General features: G+C 41.5%; 1 protein-coding gene across 2 annotated transcripts in view; it reads right to left on the reverse strand.

The window, feature by feature from the left end:
• far1 (fatty acyl CoA reductase 1) overlaps positions 1 to 23688 on the reverse strand; it is a 31325-nt gene that overhangs the window by 3938 nt on the left and 3699 nt on the right. Inside the window, exons 1-10 of one of the 2 annotated variants that reach the window (XM_030053004.1) lie at positions 17364 to 17435; positions 16218 to 16334; positions 15145 to 15320; positions 12337 to 12516; positions 10369 to 10546; positions 10042 to 10086; positions 9594 to 9721; positions 9369 to 9436; positions 6192 to 6363; positions 2990 to 3119 (exon numbers count right to left, since the gene is read on the reverse strand). In XM_030053004.1, coding sequence (XP_029908864.1) covers positions 2990 to 3119; positions 6192 to 6363; positions 9369 to 9436; positions 9594 to 9721; positions 10042 to 10086; positions 10369 to 10546; positions 12337 to 12516; positions 15145 to 15320; positions 16218 to 16334; positions 17364 to 17435 — 1266 coding nt within the window. Of the gene's footprint in view, positions 1 to 2989; positions 3120 to 6191; positions 6364 to 8040; positions 8213 to 9368; positions 9437 to 9593; positions 9722 to 10041; positions 10087 to 10368; positions 10547 to 12336; positions 12517 to 15144; positions 15321 to 16217; positions 16335 to 17363; positions 17489 to 23688 lie in introns of those variants that run through there. The other variant, XM_030053005.1, reaches the window with a different exon arrangement.

Consider the following 23688-nt stretch of genomic DNA (forward strand, 5'->3'; position numbering starts at 1 on the left):
TTCTGGGTCGGGGAGAGGGTGCAGACTCTCTACTACTGGCAGTAAATGAAAGCAGTGGCTCTTTTTGACTGCCAGTTAATGGGTATAATGGACTTTTGTTCCGAGTGTCGACTGGTGGGCAGATGCCTCCTCCAAGGCTGCCAACAGCGGCCCACTCGTCACTTAGCAAAACACAAGCCATGTAACACGGAGCCTTGCCCACCTCTCCAGCCGATGATCAAGCCTTGTTCTCCATATAACTAAGTTTGTTTTATTTTTAATCATTTCATTATCTGCTGCCATCTTAACCAGGGCTCTCTTATAAAAAGGCCATATCCCAAGAGACTTGCTGATGAAATAAAGGACCAATAAAATGTTAAACATGTTCTTTAGATGGTGAATTCAAACTGTATGTGATGCTTGTAACATTTTATCCATTATCATAAGCAAGCATATGACTTGTAGCTGACTAATGACAGTGATGGAAATCTGTAGGTTCCTGGTGATATGATTCAATTAAGGGCTGGAATTACAATTAACAATTATCAATACCCTTTCCTTATCAACACGCTCACTATTTCCCATAAACACTAACTCCTTGTATTTATTCCCTTTCATATATTTTCAAACAAAGAGAGCAGCATCGACACTGAGCTCTATATATGCAAAAAATAAACTTGAGGTATATCAAAATATAACATTAAAAGTAAGTTATTACATAAAACACTCAATAGTCTCAGTATTTTCAGTAAAATAAAGCCACTGTAGTCACAGACAAAGACCTCTGATGAAGCGTGTTTACACACACACACACACACACTCTGGATCTGTCAGGTTTTATAACATTAAATGAAGATATCAAAATTAAATAGTTGTCATGCAAAAGACACAAATGTATAAGTCTTTTACTGTTAGTGGCCTTCCAGAAATGTAAATTCCTTCAGATACAAGTTTTATCTAAAACAATGTCCCCATTCACTATGAGACAAGTCACCAATGAAGACATGAATCACTCTATTGTACCCAGCCTACATTCAGACATAAGGCATTAAGTCAATGGTAAATATGTGGCTGCCATCTCAAGAGTGTGTAAATGTCTATTTCTCTCACAGACGACACACAGAAACGACGCAAAGCACAAGGACATGCACGGAGACAGAGGGAATGCAGAAAGGTGGAAAGACATTAAGAGGAATCTTTACTGATCCCTGAGGGGACGGCGGGGAACTGCATCAGCACATGGTGAGGCCACAGCAAAGAAAAATATCACATAAATAAAAATAAAGCAAAGGTAAACAGCATACTCATTGAAAATCCTGCACAAGAGCTTTCAGTATGAATGTATGGATGAGCGCATGAAAAAAATCCACTGTAAAACAAGACAAGTGTGGAAAAAGGCAGTACTAGTAGCAGAACCTGCTAGAAAATTTATCAGAAGATATGTGCAGTATTCAGTGGGGTCAAAAACTCCATTACCAAGAACTATTTATTTCAATATTTATCCGCTTTATACATTTTTAAAAATGCTGTATATCCACATTTTAAGGTTTTCATTCAGATATAAAGATATTCCAAATACAGCGTGAATTGTTTTGCTCTTTAAAATAAATTACAGATACTGATCAAATAATAACTATAATTTGATCTTGTCATTATCACTAGTGTTTAAAAAAACATCCACTGAAAAGTGCTTGCCAGTTCTCTGTAACAATATCAAAAATGGCTTTATTCAAGCGGTTAGGGACCAAACTATTCTCCTACGTGGTGAAAAAGTCTTTGAGGAACCAAACTGCAGCTAAACAGCGCCGTTTCCTTAGACATCTAACATTTTTATGAGGCAGAACAGCATCTGCATCCAATATACAAAGCTAACTGAACAAACAACAGCCTACTCTAGTGAGTAAAAAATAAACAGATAAATAAAAGTGAAAGTACGACCTGTCAGCTGTGACCTTAACGGGAGAGCGGCCGTTTCCAAACCACCTTTTCAATAACAAAACGAGTCTAATGGTTTAGCACGGGCCACACAACACCAAAATTCCACTAGAGAAAGTCTTGTTTACAGATGACAGAGTCTGAACTTTGACTGCAATCACAGACCTTATGTGATGTTAATGTGCATAAAGCCAGCAGTCAAACACGGCACTGGAAATACTCATGCATGGGGCAAAACAAGCCTTGTCGATGACTACACATTGACCAAAGAGAGGTAACAGCATATTTTGCAGAGGCATGCCATCCCTTCCAGCTTGTCAGATGGCCCCAGCTGTGCTCATACCTGCAATAAACGCCTGATTTGGATCTTTGCTCTTGCACATCTGCCCACAAGACTGCATTAGTGTGCATCGGCTTGGCAGGTTGGCTTAAAGTTGTGTGTAAAAGTGCTGGAATAATGTAGATTCTCAAATGCCGCAAAAACATGTGGAACTGCTGATAAATTCAACTGAGTGCCAGCTATGATTGAGACAGAACAGATGCAGCAAATAAACACTAAACCCAGGAAAAAGCTTGAATGTCAGTCTCCCAGAGGTAATGGTGAGGCTTCGATTAGTCATATCTTAGTCACATTCTATTTTTTCTTTCTGATGTCCTTGTAAGGTGTGCAGAAAAACAGGTGACTATGCACTTTAAATAAACTTACTAATAATAACTTACTTTCCGTTACGCCTGCAGGAGGGTGCCAATACTGCAGCGGATCCACTGATGTTGGCAGTGCACAGCGATATCGCAATAATCTACTCAAACCAAAACAATCAAACTGTGCTTCTACAAAGGGAGCACTATTTGCTGTGGTTCATTTAGGTTTGATTATTAAATAACCTGTTCACAACTAACAACTGAACTAGAATCAGCACCTTGGATGTGGGCCTTTTTTACCCCCCCGAGGACCACACCAGTGATTTTGAGCGTTTGGCTAAACATGCAAAAATCACCGGGCGCTGCAAAGGTTGAAGTTTCGAGATGTCATCGCCTCTGTTACAACATGACATATGTGTCGCTGGCAGCTCACCTTCTTGTCGTCGGCGCTCATCTGAGCCATCAGCATGGCGATGTTGTCAGTGTGCCACACCCAGGAGTGACTGGTGAAATACTCCAGGACCATCATGGCTTTGTGGAGGCGAGTGATTGTCTTCATCATCCTGAGGTAGGCACGGGGGAGATGTGGGGGAGAGGAGGAGGAGGAGGAAGAGCCAAGAGGTAAGGGAGGATGGGACGTTATGGGAGGGTGAGAAAAATTAGAACATGGTTGTCAAGCACAGAGACAGGAAGTGAGTAAGACAGTGGAGGAGTGTATAGAGGAATCGGGGGAAAAAGGTGGGAGAATTAAGAGGTGGGATGGAGAGAGAGCGAACTAAGGCAGTAGTTGAGCGATTGAGAGTGTAATGGGTGTAGTGGATGAAAAGAGTCGGAGCAAAAATGAGAAGCAGGCCGAGGTGCCGCAGTGTTAGGAAGAGTCGGGAGAGAGCGGGCAGACGTTAGAGATACTGAAGCAAATCCTCAAAGACGACGACACAGGGAGCCGTGGTCTGAGGCAATGTACAGGCACCTTTGTAACCAGGGCTTAAACATTCTTTATTCACTATGATTTGTTCTTTAAAGTCATTTAGTACACAAATCTGATATAATATGCGTGTGCCCACATTGCTTCAAGAACATTCCCTGTGCCGTAGAACGAATTCCCATTTTACGCAGCTGCACAGGAAACTCTAAACTTTACTGAAGATTTAGATTCTTTTAATTACTAAATCTCCAGCAGAACTCCCAGGCAAGACGGTGTGTAATGAATTTAGTGTGCAGACAATCATCAGGGATTTGAGCTACATATGGTCAGCTGAGGGCTAACTGGATTTAATCTGCGTGTAGGCCAGGAGGACAGACAGGATATGACCAGGAACCAAATACGAGTCAGACTTCAATTTGATTCACATTAACCAAAATGCGTTTTAGGCAATTTTGATTCATTTCCAATACAAAATGGATGGCATGTGTCTCACAGCCACAGTAGTTCCAGGCATGGAATTATGAAAGACTTGCTGTGTTGATAAAACTAGTCTCCTGTTAGCGCAAGTGAATCCAGTTAATATACCTCAAAGATGTATGTTAGTTTAGATCTCAGAAATCATAATAACTTATAATTATTTAATAACAAAAGAAGTATGGCGCTAATTAAGATTGGAGTTGATACTTCATGTAAAATAGCAAAAAGAAACATGATATAGTCTACAGTGACGATTTAAAGAGGGCCTCTGAGCCTTGACACTGTGCAAATTTGACTGATTCAATCAATTTAAAAATTGTTCATTAGCCAGCGTGGAGCACATGACTGCAACTGTTTGAGTTCGCAATTAATAAGACTAGGCCACGATGCAAACAGGCCTACAGTCATGATCTTTTGGATGAAATGTTGGCAGCAGCAGCGCTGCTGAACGAGGCAGACTGTGGTGACTCAGATTCCCTCTGCGAAGGCCGGTGATTCAGAGGACGTGACAAACATGCACAGCTGATCAGCACACAGAGACACAGATAATCATTACTTACAGTCAGTGACAAACCCAATTAGGATCAAATCACATTCCTAGAATGTGAGAGTTGGTTACAAAGCCAAACAAATTTCAGACAGCCAAACACCGTGTGAAAATTTGGATTCTAAAAAAGAAATGTAGTACAACAAAGCACTGGTTTGCAAAAATGTAATGTCTGAAATACCTTTGGCTGATAGTTGTGCAGAAACAATTCAAAAACTGAATACCGATCACTTTACATGCAAATGGCTGCATTCAGTGGGACATAAAATTGAAATCATTTGGAGCCAATTGACTTATTAAGAGCAAATGCATTTATTTAATTGTCCCCTACTGAACACAACATGAATTGCCAAATGCCGTAAGTCCCACGGTGCTTCTGGATTCTCCATGATTGGTTGAGGAGTAGAAGATGATAGTAATGGAGGTTCATGGCATGGCTTATTTAGAAAAAAAAAATTCAAGTAATGCTATTTTCTTGGAATATATTAAGGTTGCAAAATTTTAAAAGTTGTAATCTTTCCATGGGAATTAACAGGAATATATGGGAATTAACAGGAATAAACTGGAAATTTGCAGATTTGCAGGTTATCCTCTAACAGGGAACGTAAATGTAGTTGGAAAAAACATCTTGCAGCATAATCTTGGTTAAACCAACCACATTTAATGCAAATTCAGTTGAGCGTCTAACCTGCACTGTGCATTCCTGCATCCCATGCACACAGCACACTACAGGCTGCAGGGCTGCTGAGGCCACACCCTCTGTGTGAGGCCACACCCTCTGTGTGAGGCCACGCCCCTGCACGAGGCCACACCCCGTGCATGACGCCACACCCCCTACATGTACAGATCCTGCACAGGAGACCTGAAAGGACTGAGGAAAAACACGGAAACCAGAGACTCAAGAGGCTTTACAGAATATGCTTTCATTTTATATTTTGGATGGGATTTTTTTTTGTGAATATGATTATTGTATTCAATGTTCATGTTTTTTTGTTGTTCAGTGAAAGAAAGTTCTTCTCAAAAATAAATCAGTCAAAAATGTCATTTTCAAAATTTGCACACATCTGCTTATGACAAAACATGTTGATATTTATGTTTGAATATGATAGTCTGTATAATTACCCCAAATTTCCAGTTAATTCCTGTTAAATCCCATATATTCCCATTAGTTCCCATGCAAAGTTTCCAACCTGGAACTTTCTTATGGAAAGTTTCTGGAAATTTACCGGAAATTTTCCAACCTTTTGCAACCCTAGAATGAAATAAATAACTAAATAAATACAAATACACATACATTCATATGTATTTATTTATCTATGTATTTATGCGTTTCTTCTCAAATTCAGGACGTTTCATACTGCATCAAAGGTCAATTCAGAAAAATGATTAAAAATGATTGGACATTCCTAAAAACAGAACAAACATGAAAACATGCTTTGACAGGAACCAGCGCTCAGTCAGTTGTGTTGTTATTTTAGCGGTTCTGTCTTTAGTGCAGCCAATGCCATGAAGTCAAGCCAAAACACGGCAAACTTTTGTGTCTTCTACCACTGACCCTTGCGAGCCCCACCATGAGAAAACAATCCCCTTGAAAAGGTCAGTAGGGTAAAATGGGGTTGTGGGAACATGTGGAAAAAGTTGGGGGCTGCCTCGCTGGGAAGGGGGCGGGGCCAGTTGCAACCTTACCGGGGCTTGCGGCCCGTCAGTCTGAGATAGCCGTCATAGAGCAGGGCTGGCAGCGTGTGGCTGACAGTCGTCCAGTACTGATTAGTAAAAGCGTTGGAGCGCAGATTGACATTGGGCCTTCTGAAGGCCTGCTCTAATGGGTTGGTCTTGAAGGTCATGTTTATACAGTACTCTGTAGGAGAGAAATACAGATAACACAGGACAAGGAGGACACAGAAGAGAGGACGAGACGGAGGAGGAAGTGGTTTTCCTGTCTTTTAAAGGGTTAGTTCAGATTTTTGGACATAGGGCTGTAGAGCTGCACAATATATAGTTTTAGCATCAAAATCGCAACGTACGCATGTGCAACAGTCACATTGTAGGACAAGTGATGTCAAGTAAGGTAAGTATACTCAAACATGTCATGCTACAACTCTTTTTGCTGCTTGATACAAAAGGAAAACTCACATGGTTCACATTTTCCATGACTAATCCACAAGAAAAGTCTGCCATCAGTTGAAGGGATGAACTCGATCACGTTATCACACAACCGAAGCAGGCCCCGCCGGTCACCGATCACAACCTGAGAAGGAGCGCTGCCTGTTTTGGTTGTTTGGTGAAGTGATCAAGCGCAGCCCTAAATAACACGACTGTAACCCATAAATCCCCAAATCCCTCTCCACTGGTTGTCTCTACACTTGTCCATATCAATGTTAGAGTCACACAAGCTGAAGAGGAGGAGTCCAAGCCAATTTCTAGACGAGTGAACGAGGACTGAATCACGTGTGGCAGAAGTAGAAAAGGGTTTTGTTTTGTTAAGAGCATAAACATTTAAAGTGATGATGAAAATAATAATTGTTCATTGTATATATGTACATGGATAACACGCTGTGTATCTGGTGAAATTTACTGTATTTTCTCAAATCGTAATATATATGGCAGAAAATAATATATATCGCAATGTAAATTTTTTTCAAATACAGTGCAGCCCTACAGGGCTGTGAGATTAACTCATGGATAGATGTTATATTACATCGGCAGCGAGTGCACTATTCAGAGAACGGCGGCGGAGCCAAGGTAAACTGCAAAAGAACAGGAGCACCACTATAAATGTATTTTAAGAACTTAAATAACATGAAAGTACACCAAATTTCACACATTTTCATCACTTTACTGTGCCTTGAGACCGCTCATTCCATTGGTACCATTCTGTTTTACTGAAGAACTTACGCATTTTTTCGCCAATGTCCAAAAACCAAAACTAATCCTTTAAGTTAACAGGCAAGATGAAGGCCCAGTAAGAACATGAACAATGCTAGCCTGTCGTTAGCGCCAAGCACTAACACTGCAGGTCTCAAAGAATTTGGATTGCTCAGAAGCAACAGAATGTGCTGCTTTCCACTGCCTTCTCACAGAGAAAGGACATGGCGTGAATCCATCCTGTCCCCTCAACTCACTGTGACTGGAGTTCACGGGCCAGCAGAGATTTTTTTTTTTCCATGGGGCCAATATCTGGTTTGGGTTCCCAAAAGCATCTTAACACCATGTCCATCTTTGTTCATCCTTTAACTGAACTGAGATGTGGACATTTTGGAAACCCAACGGAGAACAGTGATATTGCAAATAGCAAGAGTCAAGACTGCAGAACCCATCGCTACTTTCCTGAACGTCCAGGAGAACAGCTGGGTTCTACAACCTTAAACTTAAAAAAACAGCAGCCACAAGCATCATATTATACCACGTGAGCATCACAGCTAGGACGGTCGGCTACTACACTCAGAAGTGTAACAGAAGTAAAGCAGCAGAGGTTGTGCGGGGTTTGGCTGACGGAAAAGGTGCGGTATATCAGAGTTGACGATGACGAGGTTACCTGGGCTCCCGTCCAATCAGTCTGAGGTACAGATCATAGAGGAAGGCCGGAGCCTTGTGGCTCACAGCAATCCAGTACTGATTGATTAGGTGATTGGATGTGAGATTAACATTGGGCCGACGGAAGGCCTGCTCAAGGGGGTTCCTCTTGAATGTGGATATTACATGGTACTCTAAGAAACAGAGGGTTGTTCAACAGGTTTCATCAATAATCAAGAGTTCAATTAGATTAATGTAGAGTGGCTTGTAAAAATACTAAGAACCTTCCTGTGACCTTTGTGAAATAGAGAGTCCTGCACTTTTTAAAACCTCTAAAACTTTTAAAACTGGAGAGGAAAATGACATGAGGACTGAGTTTGAGAATTGAGGTTTTGAGTTACCACACACACACACACACACACACACCAGCCACTTCATGTCTATACAAGCAGCTCATTCCTCCACAGTGTTAATAGTTATTGTGTTGAGATATGCTTTGCTAATCATACATTTCATCAGGGCCAATTATTTACCATTGCTTCATTCACTTAGAATAATGTTTGATCACCAAGCACTCTCATTTCCAACAAATAGCACATCAACTAACATTAGTGTACTTAATGTGAAAAACAACGCTTCTGCTAACTTATTCTCGGCCTGTAGCCAAGTACATAACAGCTGACTTCAAGAAACAATCCACGATACGGAACCTACCCAATAATAACTCAATTATCAGTTCAAAAACGATCTTTTCCTTATCTCTTTACCCAGCAAGAGATGCAGAACCAGACTTCAAGACAAAAACCACCCTAAAGCACAATTACCATGTTATTTCTAGGATTTAGACATCAGTCATTTGTTAACAAAGTCGTCCAATGCAAAAAAACAAGACAAAAAGATTGTTCAGCATAGATAGGCACTATTTCACTACACCGGTAATCTCTTTGTACCAGTAAAGAGCAATTATGTCTATACAGTCCAATGTTAAACAGTAAAAAAAACAGGCTTTTTTCTATCTTTTTCAATACACCAAATTACAGTCTAGGCATTGCCATTTCTTGGTTTTAGACCCAATCCACTGAAAAGCTCCCAGGACCAAAAATAAGATGTGAATTCTGTTTTAGGGTGGTATTCACTGTAAATCAACTCAGTCCTGAGTGTGAGAGATAATCCAGGTTCAAAAAGGAACAAAAGCTCAAGCTAGGGTGTGGTGGGCCAAACCTGCCAACGCTGGCTCAGATGACAGGCACAGTATGTCAGATCAGATGCTATAATTAAACATCCGAGCACCCATTGCTAGGGGATTTTTTACAAAGGCTATGCTTAGGTAAGGTAAGAAGCATGTCATACCGACTTCTCCCCAGTGAAACGGGTTGATTCCACCAGTTGTGCAGTTGTATACCAGGATGTTTTTAGGCCTGTTGAAAGAAGCAGTATTTCAGATTTAAGCTTCTCAACTTGACTCAAAGTAAATCAACAGTTCACTTTTCATATGTACTCTAATAAAACAACCAGGTGATGGGTCATGGTGGGAGACCTTCTGAGACGACTGAAACATTCAAGTGTGTCTCCAACCTGTTGTGCCTCTGTGATCCGGAGTACCAAGCGGCGGCGAGCGTGGTGTTGATGACCACGTCCACGGGGACCAGGTCGGCCACGGCGTTGTTAGATGCCCTCATTGTACGCAAGATGCCCTTACCAGCCTACAGAGGGTCAGGAAAGAACTGCTGATACAAATGCTGCGATCGTGTTATCGCAATTATGGATGGAGACACAAAATGGGTTGGTGGGGATCTACATCATTTGGACAAATAAGGCAAATCTACAGAGTCTCAAATAATGGTTGACATGCTTTATCCACTGGAACCCCACTTAATTCTGTGTGATAAGATTCTGTAGCTGCATAAAAATCTCACCCAGAGCAGCTTCAATTACATAATGCAAACAAGGAGAAATTCAGCTATCAATTAAAATAAAAAGCAACTACAGAGAGCGGACAAGGCTGTTCTACTGGAATACTTACTGCTATGAATATCCCACTAGGCCCATTGAAGTTATCAATCCAGCCCTGAAAGAGAAGTCAGACTATTAGTAATTCTGCATGAGTTTCAACACATTCAAAAATTCTTTGTTTTGCCTCCTTCGGTATGTCTTCACATTTCTTAGTACTTGTTTGATTAAAGCAAGCCTTTATGCGGTGTTATATTAAATAAGCAGACGGGGAGCAGGTTAATTGTGACCTTATCTTCCAATTTCTCCAACACATGAAGTAAGGTCAGACTAAGCAATTAGCACCCAACAGTGAGACGTTATCCTCGTTAGTCTGAAGAAAACACCAATAACCACTCACAGGGAAGGGCTCCTTCCAGCTGGCTCCGACTATGGATGGTCTGACGATGGCTACATTGAGGTTTCCAGCCTCCTGCTGCACCAGATACTCGGCCAAGGCCTTGGTGTAGGTGTAGGTGTTTGGACGCTCTCCAATCAGCTTGGGAGTCAGCACAGACACCAGCTTCTCATCCATCCATCTGGGAAAACCAAGAGGGGTGGAATTTTATGTCAATAAAATACCCAAGAGCACTAATCCGGTGCACTGAAGAATAACAATGTCCTCAGTCCAAAAAAAAAAAGCAGCCACCTGTTAAGTCCCAGGTGTGCTATGGTGGGCCCTATACCGTCACTCTTTAGTTGTAGATAAATTGTAAATAACATCATTTTGTTCTGTGACTGACTGCTGACTAGTCATATCTAAGACTCTCTCTGTAATTTACAGAGTGAGGATCTGAGACATGCTTGTGATGCAGCACTACATAAATAAACCTGAACTGAAAGGATCCTTCAATACTCAACTTTAAGCTTCAGTGACTCACAGTTTACACAGCATCAATGCTTTTAGTAAAATAGTTACTAATTTCTATGAAACAGCTAAGCTTTTGCAAACATTAAACACAATGCATCACCCTAAATGTAAAACCTGCATTGTACTACTGAAGCAAGAGCAAGGCTTAATGCACTATGGGATGTGAAAGATTATTTTGAAGGCTGCCATTTGCATTTGACCTGCCAAACAATTCAGAAGTGGTCCTTCACTCAATGAGTAACCAAGCCACAAATTAAAGGTACTGGAAATCTGTACCTGGTGCTGTGACTCAAGAAATGAGACATCAAGTTTCAGTGCATTGTGTACTAGTTCCATTTCTTTTACTCGCTTCCAAGAGAGGACAAGATATCTACCCAAATCAGCTCTGTATTCAGCGTGTCCTGTATCTCTCTCTGCAGAAAATCTGTCCACAATCCATCATCAAAACCTGCATGCCACCTGTCTGCACCACACCATCATCCAACTTCCCTAAAAACCTGGAAACTACTATATATAGATTCCCTCAGAGTCATCTTTACTAAGCTCTATGCAATCCACAGGCTTCTAATGTTTTACTAATCTAGCTCAACAGCTGAGGTTGGCAGGCTCTCAAACATTAGTGCTCCTAAGCAGCCATTTACTGTCCTGTCATGGCTCAGCTAGCAGGTCCAGTGTATTATTGACATTAAGCTTGATAATCCCAATGACTTCCTTTTACCGCACCTAGCAATCTGGAGGAATACCGAATCCTTTCCAAAACCGATGTCTACGTAAACGAAGCTGTCCAAATCAACCTTAAAAAGCCACACAATGCAAAGTCCGACTGACCTTCTGAAATATTTTTAAATGACCAGCCTAACACCTCAGGCAACTACTACAAATAACCGTGACTGGCGAGCTGCATCACAGCCCCCAACTCCCACTTCTGCCTTCTCTGCCTCTGTTTGTGTCTGGGACCTTTCAAACAGTTTCACTTTCGGCTGCTATTATTCACTATGAACTTCTCCAAGCTGAGCTACGTTTACGGAGGCCAAAGAGCTATATGTCAACGAACCTGCAACTCAAAGAAGATTTACACGACTTGGAGTTGAAGGCTGGAGGGCCGTTCAAACAGATTGAACATATCTGAAAGCAGGAAGTTTCCCTGTTGTCTTGGACTTTGCATAGTTGTAGGTGTAGCTGCTGTAGGTGAGGTATTGTCATGGCATCAGGTATTATTTTCAGTAATTCAATATGGCATGAGTAGGATTCTGCTGCTATTTCACCACATGTTGCCTGTGTTGGTGTCTTTCACACTGGTGGTAGGCGGCTGCAGACAGTGACAACAGTTTGAATGAACAGAAAGGAAAAACATTCAGTGTGGGGAAAATCCTGCATAGTGCCTTGAATCACACTATAAAGGGCAATTCGACTGCCCCCCCCCACCATGTTAGAGACACCATGGACTTGGAGACTTACTCCAGTGTATCGATGAGTTTCCGGTAATCTACAGGCGGAGGATAGATGATTTCTTCGATGAGCTCGCGGTCACAGTTGGCGTAAGCAGTGGAGATGTGAATGAAGACCTCCAGCTGCTTCATCCTGTGGGCCAGTGCCACCATCTTCTGAGTGGCCAGGACGTTCAGCTGCATCGCATCTCTGAGGAAAATTCATGGTGACATTGAACTTAAAGTTTAGCATAAGATGCAAAAAGGCAAAGCAATACACATTAACCTACATTTCTTTTAAAACAAAGTGCATTTACAAAACCACCAGCAAATAAAAACAGCAGAATTACCACCTCAAAGCAATGTTTGTAGTTAGAGGGGAAAAAGTGTGTGTGTGTGTGTGTGTGTGTGTGTGTGTGTGTTTAAGTTTTGTGTATTGCAAACAACTTTGGTTATTATTATCTGTCAGGACTGTCATGCCATCATGATCACACCGTCATGTGTGAAGTTTAGCACACACCCTAAACAGAAACTAATACTATCCTGTTAGACTTGTTTATTTGATGAGCCAAGGATGTAGTTAAAATGCTTTTATGATTTTACAGCATGTCGAAGTGGGAAAAAAAAAAAAAAAAAAAAAAAAATCACACAAGGAAGGTCAGGGGAATGCCAACCAGTTTCGACACACAGTGAGTCTTCAGAGCAAAGAGAGGAGTCAGCCAGAAAGACCTGGACAGAGGAGTCCACCAGAGTGGAAAGCTGGGATTCCTTCAATTGACAATTAGTGGCCAAGAGGCCGAACCACACCAGGATATCATACAAAATAAATCTACCACAAGATAAATATACAACATATACAAGTCTAGCTCTATTCAAAAGAGTGGTGAGCTCCTCCATGTGGGAAAGAGGGTTGGCTCAGTGTAATTGACAACAATATAAGACAGAACTTGGACCTAACCCTCTTCCACATATGAGGGAAGCACTAACTAACTTTTTTTTTTTTTTTTTTTTTATCCAATCAAAACAGAAGTCTATAGGCGCTTTACAGAAACCCAACAAATACTGGTCAATCCTTTGAACCAAAATCTACCGAGAGCAGCACAGGGCGACAGTGGCGAGGAAAAAAAACCTATTAACAGGCCCAAAAACCTCAAGTGGCACCCGGCTCTGGCTTTCTGTATGTTACACAAAGTTCAAAGAACCAAAAGATAACCCCCCAGGCACGCCCACTGTGGCCACCAGTGGGACTGAACCAGCTTCATAGTTAATAAATTCAAACCATGTGTTCTCAAGCTGCCATATGTTCAGGACACTACAGATGTTTGAATAAATTGAGCTAAGTTGATGATACTGTCTAAAATGATGCCATCAGTCTTTTGAACAGTCCAAAGGGAGATCCACTTCATGACCTGAAGATTTATAAAGGGGATAACTAAATTACATACTAAACTATTTAGAAAACATACCAAAGGTAATTCTCTGCTGCACTAAGGCAGCTATAATTGGACCTCCTCACCTCCTACAACAATCAGACAGATTGGGACTTCCTCAGAAGCGACCTGAAGGAGATTTTCCAATATCCTCCCATTTCTACTACAAGAGAGACCTATCGAAACTATGAGATGCATGCAAACCACTTGTCACTGCTGCAGCTTCATACAACAGAAAGAATTTGCAGCTGTCAAGACAAGGGAGATGCTTAACTTTGATGCTCTGATGTATCCACATCTTAATGCGGAAGTGTATTTCAGACCTTTTTTTTGGAAAACAGGCTTAGTCCTTTTTGTTGGTGTTATTGTGGTTGTTTACTGTTGTGCTTATACCGTATTTCACCAATTAATCGCCCGGCTGCAAATAGCCGCCTGGTTCTTATAAACGCCTGGGTCTGCACCCATTTTGCGTATTAAACGCCCACCCGAATAACCGCCGGGCGATTATTTGCATTATACTGAGATAAACCCAAAATAAGGCTATTCACCTTATTTTTGCAGAAGTAAACAGTTAGCCGCACAATAACTGTGCGGCACTTCCGTTTTCTGTCAAAATAAGAGAGCTAGCTAACATTAGAAAAAAAAGGGTGTACCGTAATCTTAAATCGACCAACTAACTCTTATTTTGACAGAAAAAGGAAGTATCAGAGGGAACGACTCGCAGTGCGCCAATTTGATGGTTTGCACTATGTTCGTATCTACAGATATGTTTACCTTATGCCTTACAGTACTTTTGTACTAAAAAATATGTTGGACAGCAACTGTCATCACAATAATGGCCTGGTGCAGGTCTGTGTCAAAATAAATAAAGGCCTGCAGCGAATAGCCGCCTGGTTCTTTTAAACGCCTGGGGTCCAAGTTGATTTTGCATATTAAACACCCAGGCTATTAATTGCGGAAATACAGTAATTATTACTGTGACTATTAACTTCCTTTCCACATAGACTACTTGTAAACTAATTGGGTGATATATATTTGGCTTCTTAGCCACTAGTTGTCTGTATAAGGAATCACGCCTTTCCACTGTGAGTCAAAACCAGTCACGTTCTCCTGACCTTCCTCGTGTGTTTTTTTTTTTTTTTTACTTGTGCATGCCTTAAATTAATAAAGGCATTTAAAATGGCATCCTTAGCTCAGTGTAAATGACCCTGAAGTAAGCCCATGAGCTCCTCTTTTCTATAGTTGACATTTTTGACATGCCTTTACCTTCAGTTTACTACTTCACAACTGTATTTGTTATTTCTACATCCAACTGACTGACAGGCTTGAGAGTGACATTTAAAAACACATACACAATGGTGATAAGATATTCAAGATGAGAAAACTGAGGGCGATGATGTGCGACTCACTTGAGTGGTTCATTGAAGCGGATGGTGGCGGCGCAGTGGAAGACAATGTTAACGTGTTCAGTCAGAGTGGCCTGGTCCTCTTTACTCAGGTCCAGCTCTGGCTGCGTGAGGTCGCTGCTCACTGCGATTATCTTCTCCGCAAAGCCGGGCTGTTCATCTTGCAATCTTTCAAACAACTGTCCAGGAAGAAATGATTAAAATTAAGTCACAATGAGGAACAAGTTAAAAAGGTCCTGGGACCCCGCAGAAGTTAAGCTGGTGGAGTTCTTGCTCTGTCCCTGTCACAGCGGGCCCTGTTGTTGCATGTGATGCCTCAGCCCTATCATTCCTGTCTCTCTCTAAAGTACCTCTCTAATAAAACTAGAAATGCACCACCACTCCCCAAAAAAAACCTCTACTAATTTGTTGTGCAGCTGATTCATCTGCAGACGAAAGTTACAGAAAAAAGGCGAAGTTTTGTCTGCTCTTTGTTACTGCCAGCTAGAAAAAAAGTAATTTGGACCAAAACACTCATTTATTTCAAAATAAAACAGCTTGTGAATCCCGTTTTAGCTAGACTACGTTCGTATCACAGCAGATCACTAAAACAAAACAAAAAAAACAACCCTGAAGCGTAGTTTGTGCAGAGCTGCCTGTGGTGGAATGCTTCCCCTTGTATGCTGACAGTGTTGCAGGTCAAACTGGTTCACTCTGCAGAAGCTCAGCGGTGGCTGCTGTTTGTTTACCTCTGCTTGCGTGCGTTTCACTTCCACTGTAGTTTGAGGGTTACTGCAACCCATCCACTAACTCATCCTTCCCTCTCTGAGTCTCCTTTCTTTGGCTTACAGTCGGTCATATTAGTGATTCAAGCTTGAGGGCTGAAGGCTTTTCATCTCCCACCTTTCATCCTTTACTCTCATCATCATCCGTCCTACCTCTCTACTTCCTTCCTCCAGCTTACCTTGAAATTGCGGATGTACACATGGTCAAATTATGGTCCCTTCACATCTGAGCAACTACTTCACTGCTTTTTTTCCTTCTCCAATCCACCCAAACCCCCTTCACACCCTCCATTCCCATGTTTTCTTCCTCACCTTGCAGTTGATCATGTCAGCGATGCGTGCGTGAGGGCTCTGGCCAGCTTTTGGCCTGACCATCACGTACACAACTTTGACTCCTGGGCAGGACCTCAGCAGCTTCTCAAGAAGCACCTGACATCAGAGAGAGGAGAACAAAAACATCCCACACTTTCATCAAGAGCAGCCGAGGCTGAACGGCATTAAGGTGATCAAAACTCAGGTGATAAGACTGAGCTTGTCCTTAAACATGAGCTTAGGAGGCAAGTCTGATGACACTGGCACAGACAACAATAACAAAGTCATCTTGTCCCCTTTTGTATTTTGACAGTTTCTCTCAACTGACTCTGGGCGTTGTGCATCACTTACAACTACAACCTGACATTAAACCCTGCTCTCTCTCAAACTGGTCATACTTATTGGCCTGTGGTGGACGAACTGGTGAGAAGTAAACTGTTAATAATGTAACAAGAAAAACGAGTGCAGTTCAAGAGCAGAATGACTCTTCCTCCACAGCATCTGAGCAGAGTGGCTCAAACGCACAGGAACTGTATTTGTGAAGCTGCCAGTTACCAAACAATGGCTGCTGTGTTTGGAGGGAAAAAAGCTCTAAAAAGTACAGCCACATAAAAACTTCATCCCGTTTATCAAACTTGCATGCAAAAGAGGAAAAAAATCCTGTGTCTGTTGTGAGCTGAATGCCTAATGATGCCTGAAATTGCTTTGGGTAAAACATTTTGTGACTTCTTCATAAACTGTAAAATCACAGTAATGCATTTAAATCTACGATGCAGAAAACATTAAGCTGTTGACAGAAATTATTATTTGTAAAACATTAATTAATTAAAAATTAATAGGCGATCTGCAGTTTGACCTGAGGCTGTGAAACCTATAAACAGGCTCTCATCACATTCTCAGTGAGCTGTTTGACTTCTCTTATACAGAAGAGCTTGAAAATAATTCCTTTGTGATCAGACCTTAATGAGACATATGTACCACATTATAGTTTGTATTATTTTGTTTCTTTTTTCTTTTTATTCCAGTGAGTAATCTACCTATTTCATTACTTCAGCTTTCCAAACAAGTTCTCTCCTAATCTGTCTGATATCTGATGCCCACAATTTAATCAATCATGTCCTCCTTGACCTGGACCCCCTAACGTACCTTGCCCATGAAGCCGGTGGCTCCCGTGATCAGCACACTCTTCCCCGCATAGTACTCTGGGATGTTCACCATGACGACAGCAGTCCCAGTTTAACGGACTCAGACTCTCCACAACACCACTCCACCTGCGGAAACGGACCAGAGGGAGGAGTAAAACTGTGAGGTGAACTTCAAGTCCGGACTCGCTGCGATCCATGTCGAGAGGAAAACTGAAACCAAATGAAAAGAAGTCAAGCTTGAGTTTACAGGGAGTAAACCCGTGGCCAAACGGACTACGTTAACATGAACCAAGCGTCTTTTTGGTTGTGTTTTCATTAATGGTGTCTTTGTATTTAATTGGCCTTTGTCCAGCTTTGGTCAGGTCTCCCTTTCAAATGTGGACCCCCACAATAAAATAAAAATTAAATTAAAATTAAATTAAAATGTGGACCCCCAACCTCAACGGGCCTGGATTAAACACAACAAAACGGGTTAAAATAAACTATTTATCAAATATTCATCATGTGCACAGCAGCACTGACCCGCCGAGCCCCCTCGCCGCTGACGTTCCTATTGGCTGCATTTAAATGATGAACACTGACAAGCCCAAATATACATGTTGTGCAACCTGTTAATGAGGCCTGGATGAAACTGTAGTTCACTGCTTTGTGGTCTAAACAGATGGTAACAATAATACATAGACACATCGGATTGTAAATGCATGGCAGTCTACAGACAGAATGAATTACAATAAAACACAGCATGCAAGAGACACTTATTGCTTTGTTTATAAATGTATATGGACACACACCTAAGATTAGCCACTGTCAAATCTCATTTAAATTGCCATTTGGCCCAAGCCTACTTGGAAATGCGAATTTACACAGCCAGCTGAGAAACTGTGCCATACCGACCTCTGAAAGAAAATAAAACATGGTGGACACGTCATCTCATTTTACTCGGCGTTGCTTTAGCCGTGAGCACAAATAAGCGAGAAAGACAAAAAAAAAAAAAAAAAAACATGCAGCAGGGGTTCTGGGGGTTTTTTGCCAACAATGGCACCGGGTTAATTATGCATACTGAGTGACCTGATGTTAGGTCAACCTGATGTTAGGTAATATGCCTACATCACAAAACAGAAAATTTGACGGATTTGGACGATGAAAAGGTGATAATGCAGGTGCAACATCATCCTGAATTATACGACCTGCGTCTCAACAACAATCACAATAGCTAAATGAACTGCCGGTATTATTGACTATAATTATTAAATTAAATTATTAAAAAACATTCTTTTGGCTGCGGTCTGTAAGAAACATTAAAATCCTTGTAGCCAAGTCACAAAAGGTGCTCAAGCCCATTTCCGATACGGTCTTATCAGCTGGCTCATGTCGGCGTGTGAGGAGACTGACACCACGCAGCTGATAACAGGCCGCTCACACAGATAAACTGGTCAAATCATTAACTCAGGTGGCACGCTTATCTCTGACCTTGTATGACAATAATCCCAACTGCCATTTTACAACTCTTATCCAAACAAGAAGAAGCCCAAATCTGATATCCACAGTAGGTGCTTTGAATTCCATCGAAAATGCGTGCGGCTGCTCTGCGCCGGCTGTAGGCCTACAGGTCAGCTCTTACAGCTTTTGACCCAAAAACTGAGAAATACACCAACTGTACACACTCACACACACTCGCACAGCCTCGGGCACACAAACTTTTTATTGTATTATATTTATCAGTTATAAAAATCTAAATACCCCTATTTTCAAAACTCAGGTTGGCATGCATATCATCTCGATTTAGGCTGCTTTGGCAAAATACACAAATTGTCAAAAAAGAAGAAGAAGTCAGATGAGGCCAGATTAGGTGATAACAGTCTGCACGACATGGACTGACAGGTGTTGAACAACCCGAGGAATGCCTTCAAACTAGCATGCTGGTAGCTAATAACTGGCTATGGGAAGTTGAAATGTCACAGTAAACTGCAGTGACTTGTGCTTGCTGCGCTGAACAGCGTCCGGACTGAGTTGTCACTCAAAAACTCAGCAGCCAATGGGGACGCATCCCTGCAAAAACCCACCCAAAAACCCGAGACATTTGTACCAGAATTGCAAACAACAATTCAGGCGGCACAAAGCAGAGAGCTGCAGCGTGACCGCAATGCCCGAAGGGAAGGCAAAAGGCTGATCAGAGAGAAAGAAGCAGAGGAAGCTGGAAAATAAAAGGATATATTATTAAAAATGTAAAAGGCCAATAATTTGCACGATTACCCAAATTCGTTTGCAAGTTAAACGTTTTAATTTTGAGATGACTTTGTTTTGCTTCAGTGGTTTTTTCTCCCTCAAATTCATGTTTTTGCTTGATAATGGGGAAGTTTTGTTTGTTTTTGGCACAAATCTGATTCCATAGAAAAGCAGCTGCCAAAAGGAGCTGACCAGACGGCACACAACGACTGACTGTGGCCCAGATCTGACTGGCAAAGACAACCAAATCATAATATGGTGTTTACTGTAAATGTCTGTGCTTTACTTGCATATTGTCTTATTAGCACTATAACTACATTTAAGATGTGCATATGAACATGTTTTCTTAGGATATAGATATAAAAAAAAATGTATATCCAACCTGGGAGCAGGTGCAGGACAGTAAAAATATAAAGAGGACGCTGCACCGCTGTTAAGGTCGAGAAAAGCTCCGTTTCAACCGCAGCAACTTTCCCCAGGGACTAGGAACCTTTTGTTTCCACCACAGGGGATCGGGCTCTAAATTTAGTTCCAGGGACATTTTTTTACCCCACAAAAAGTCCCTGCTGGTGGTCGAACTAACCCTAACCCAGTAACCTTTGGGGTGGGGATACAGTGATGACCACACAGCATGTTCCACGTCATTCCTTAAACAAGGACGTACTCTAGTACTGAACTAGGACCAGTTCAGGACGAGAGGGAGACAGTAAAAGTGAAGTGAAGCTTTGCTGTCGGCTTCCTGACTGTTTTAAAACAGACCAGGAAACGAGAGCGACTGAGCTGAGAGCATGGGCGAGCGAGAGAAAGAGAGCGAGAGAGGCAGTGTGGCAGTGCTGTGAAAGAGAAAGCCAGAGGCAGTTTTCGCTCTAAAGGACAAATAAATAAATAAATAAATAAGCATCACTCAGCAGATGATTTACTGTGGAGACGGTAAAGAGGCTCTTAGTTTCATTTTCCTCCTGAATAACTGAAGGAGAGCTGCTCCTGAGAAAAACACTGTAAAAAGTGGCAGGAATCTGTCAACAAGTGAGTTAAAATAGATTGAATAGCCTGATGCTTCACAACTGTAAAAACAGCTGTTGTCGTTTCACACGTCAGTGGACTTGTTGCCTAATCTTCACGTGTCTTCAGACTGCAGCAGAAACGTAGCCAGAAAGAGGAAGCTTTTAATTCTTTCAAAAGTAGTCCCTTGGACTACTTTATCAAGGTAATTTGGGTGGAAAACCACCTAAAGTAAGAAATGCGCACCTCATCTGGATGAAGTCACATTCCTAATATTAAGATATTATTTTTGCTATGATAAAGATGCTTCAGGACTGAAAAACTGACCAAATGGGTCCTGAAATGTAACGCTGCGTCAAACAACATTTTTCGGAGTGACAAGAAAGTATGTGCGAGTTGAAAGGCTTCCACAGAGCATGTGTGCAGTCCGAAGGTAATACTCAAATACAGCCCATTTGATTTTATTATACTCTACTGTCTAAGTCACCCTGTAATTGTATGATTTTAATTTAGATGGCTGAAACCAGGACAAAAATCAGTCCAACCCACTGCAGCATTTGGAAGCGTAACAATCCTACAGGGACGCTGTGTAATTACGGCGTGTCCCTCGTGGCCGAGCGGGGGGCATCCCCTGGGCCTCTGCACGCTCACTGCTGCTCCAAACTTACAGTTGAACCAGTTAAACCAGTTGTGCATCTAGTCAACCCGCAGAAAACCTAACAAACTGTGACTGTGGCGTGAGGCTGGGCGATACGGACACAATCAAACATCACAATATGTTTGACCAAATACCTTGATATCGATATTGTGACAATATTGTAGGAATGACGACTGGTATTTTCATAACTTATTTAAACACAGGAGATTTTTGATAAACAGTCATTAGTAAAGTGGATATGATGACCAATCAGGCTGAGGCATAGAGAACAGCTACATCAGTCATGTTCAGAAAATGTCATCTGTTTACAGTGTTGCAGACTTTAAAACCAGACGATATCTAGTCTCATATCAACATATCGCCCAAACATACTGCCACATTACACTGAGCATTTCCTTATCGCAAAGCTCTGAGGAAACATGCCTTGATTACAATCAGTCTGAAAAAAAAAAACACTACAGACTTGCTCATTATAAAAAAAACAATTAATTAAAAAAAAAAAAAAAAAACACCAAATGCATCAACTCTCCTCTCAAAAAAGTGGGTGCTCACTTTTTTTTTGCAGCTATAGCTTTGACTGTGCAGCTTGTCAGGCCCTTGTGGACTGCACTGTGGACAAACTCCTCTCCCCTCCTGCTACAGCAGCTCTGCCTGGATTCCTGCTCAGGCTCTGGCCAACGCTGCAGATGTAATGTTTGCTGCATCACATCCTGTGCCAAGTCCCTAGCTCCAGCTGTAAGCCTGTCAGACCCAGGCTGTGACTACAACCAGGCTGCATACTGGCTGCAAGGCACCTGTGTGTGTGTGTGTGTGTGTGTGTGTGTGTGTGTGTGTGTGTGTGTGTGTGTGTGTGTGTGTGTGTACACAAGTGTAAAGGGAAAGAAAACAAATAGACACGACAAAAATGATCACTGCCAACACTGAAAACCTGTCCAGCGGGTACAATGAACAATATGAATACGGTAAGAGGTGACAGGCAGTGTAATACCTTCTTCTTAGGACATTTGTCTAATTTCCCCAATCACTTGAGACCGTGAGGGCTTGTAAATTCTGTACATAACTAAGCGCCAAACACACAGAACAAGTTGGTTCTGTGTGGTCAAAATTAGCTTGCTGCACATTTCAGTCCATCAGTGCTGTACGTGTGTGTACATACAGTTTCATAACATTTAAACCACTGTTTTAGCACTGTGTTTCTCCCAGAGGAGAGGAAAAGCGAGATCCTAACACGAGTAAACATTAAAATTAGACACCGAAAGCAGTACAGCAATGTGTAACAAGAATGAGCGTTCAGTTAGGCCATGGCTGCCTGGGCAAGCACTCTGTCAATCAATATTAGATGGCTGTCAACATTTGGGCGCATAGAGGCTGTATGTAAAGATGTGCCATGGCTGCTTCAGAGCCACAGAGGACGCTGCTAAAGCAACACTTCAAACTGGGCAGATTTTCTGGCTCACGGTCATCTATGGGCCGTGAGCTGCTTTTACATTCCAGAAGCCATTCTCCTGGGAGTTTATGTAAATTGTGCTCAGTGATAGAGGGGCAGTGTCACAGGAACCATGTGATCTCTGTCCATCTACGAGTTCTCACAAGCCTCCTTTTCAGCAAAAGGAACATTTCGGGACAGCCACAGACAGGCAGAAATAAAACCCAGTCCACCTTGAGCCAGTTGAGCACTGCAACTAATGACCGTTTTCAATCATTTAACGTACTGATAATTTATTTTGTTTGACTAATCGATAAACCTATAAAATGTCAAAAATAATGACAAATGCTATGGCAGGTTAGCAGATCGCAGTGTGACAGCTAATAGCTTCATTAGTCTGGTCAGCCAATACATATATATATGCTAATTTTTTTAAAAGCTAGTTTTATAATAAAAGAAGTACATTTTGGTATTTCCATGATCTTAGTGAAGCTGGTGTTTTTAGTTGATTAAACAATAGTCCATTCACTTGCTGTTGTGGGTTAACTGAACTGTTAGACCAAGTGCATTACATGATATTTGCAAACATGAACTGAGATTTGCAAATGTGTATCTAAAATTTGCCTATTTACTCAGAATACCAATGATTTGACTTGGACTGTATGTAAACAGTAACTAAGCGTTAAATACAGTGCACAATTGCAAATCCTGGTACACAGTTGTATCTGGATACATTGCAAATTTGGATATGCATTTACAAGTCCCAATTTTAGCGCTGGTCTCCGTGCAGGAAAAAAGCTGTGCCTGACTATTCAAGATGACATTTGCACAAGACAAGGGCAGATAATACTAATGCTTGTTATCCGTGTATAGTAAAATATAATGTAACAAATAATATTGATGATGAATAGTAATGTGGCAAACAGTAACAGTAACCTCAGTAATATAATATTACTGAGGTGAAGCAGTCCAAAGACAAGACAAGTTTTGTGCAAACATGCTCAGAATATATCA

The sequence above is a fragment of the Myripristis murdjan genome, chromosome 6 (genome assembly GCF_902150065.1).
Source record: "Myripristis murdjan chromosome 6, fMyrMur1.1, whole genome shotgun sequence".
NCBI lineage: Eukaryota > Metazoa > Chordata > Actinopteri > Holocentriformes > Holocentridae > Myripristis > Myripristis murdjan.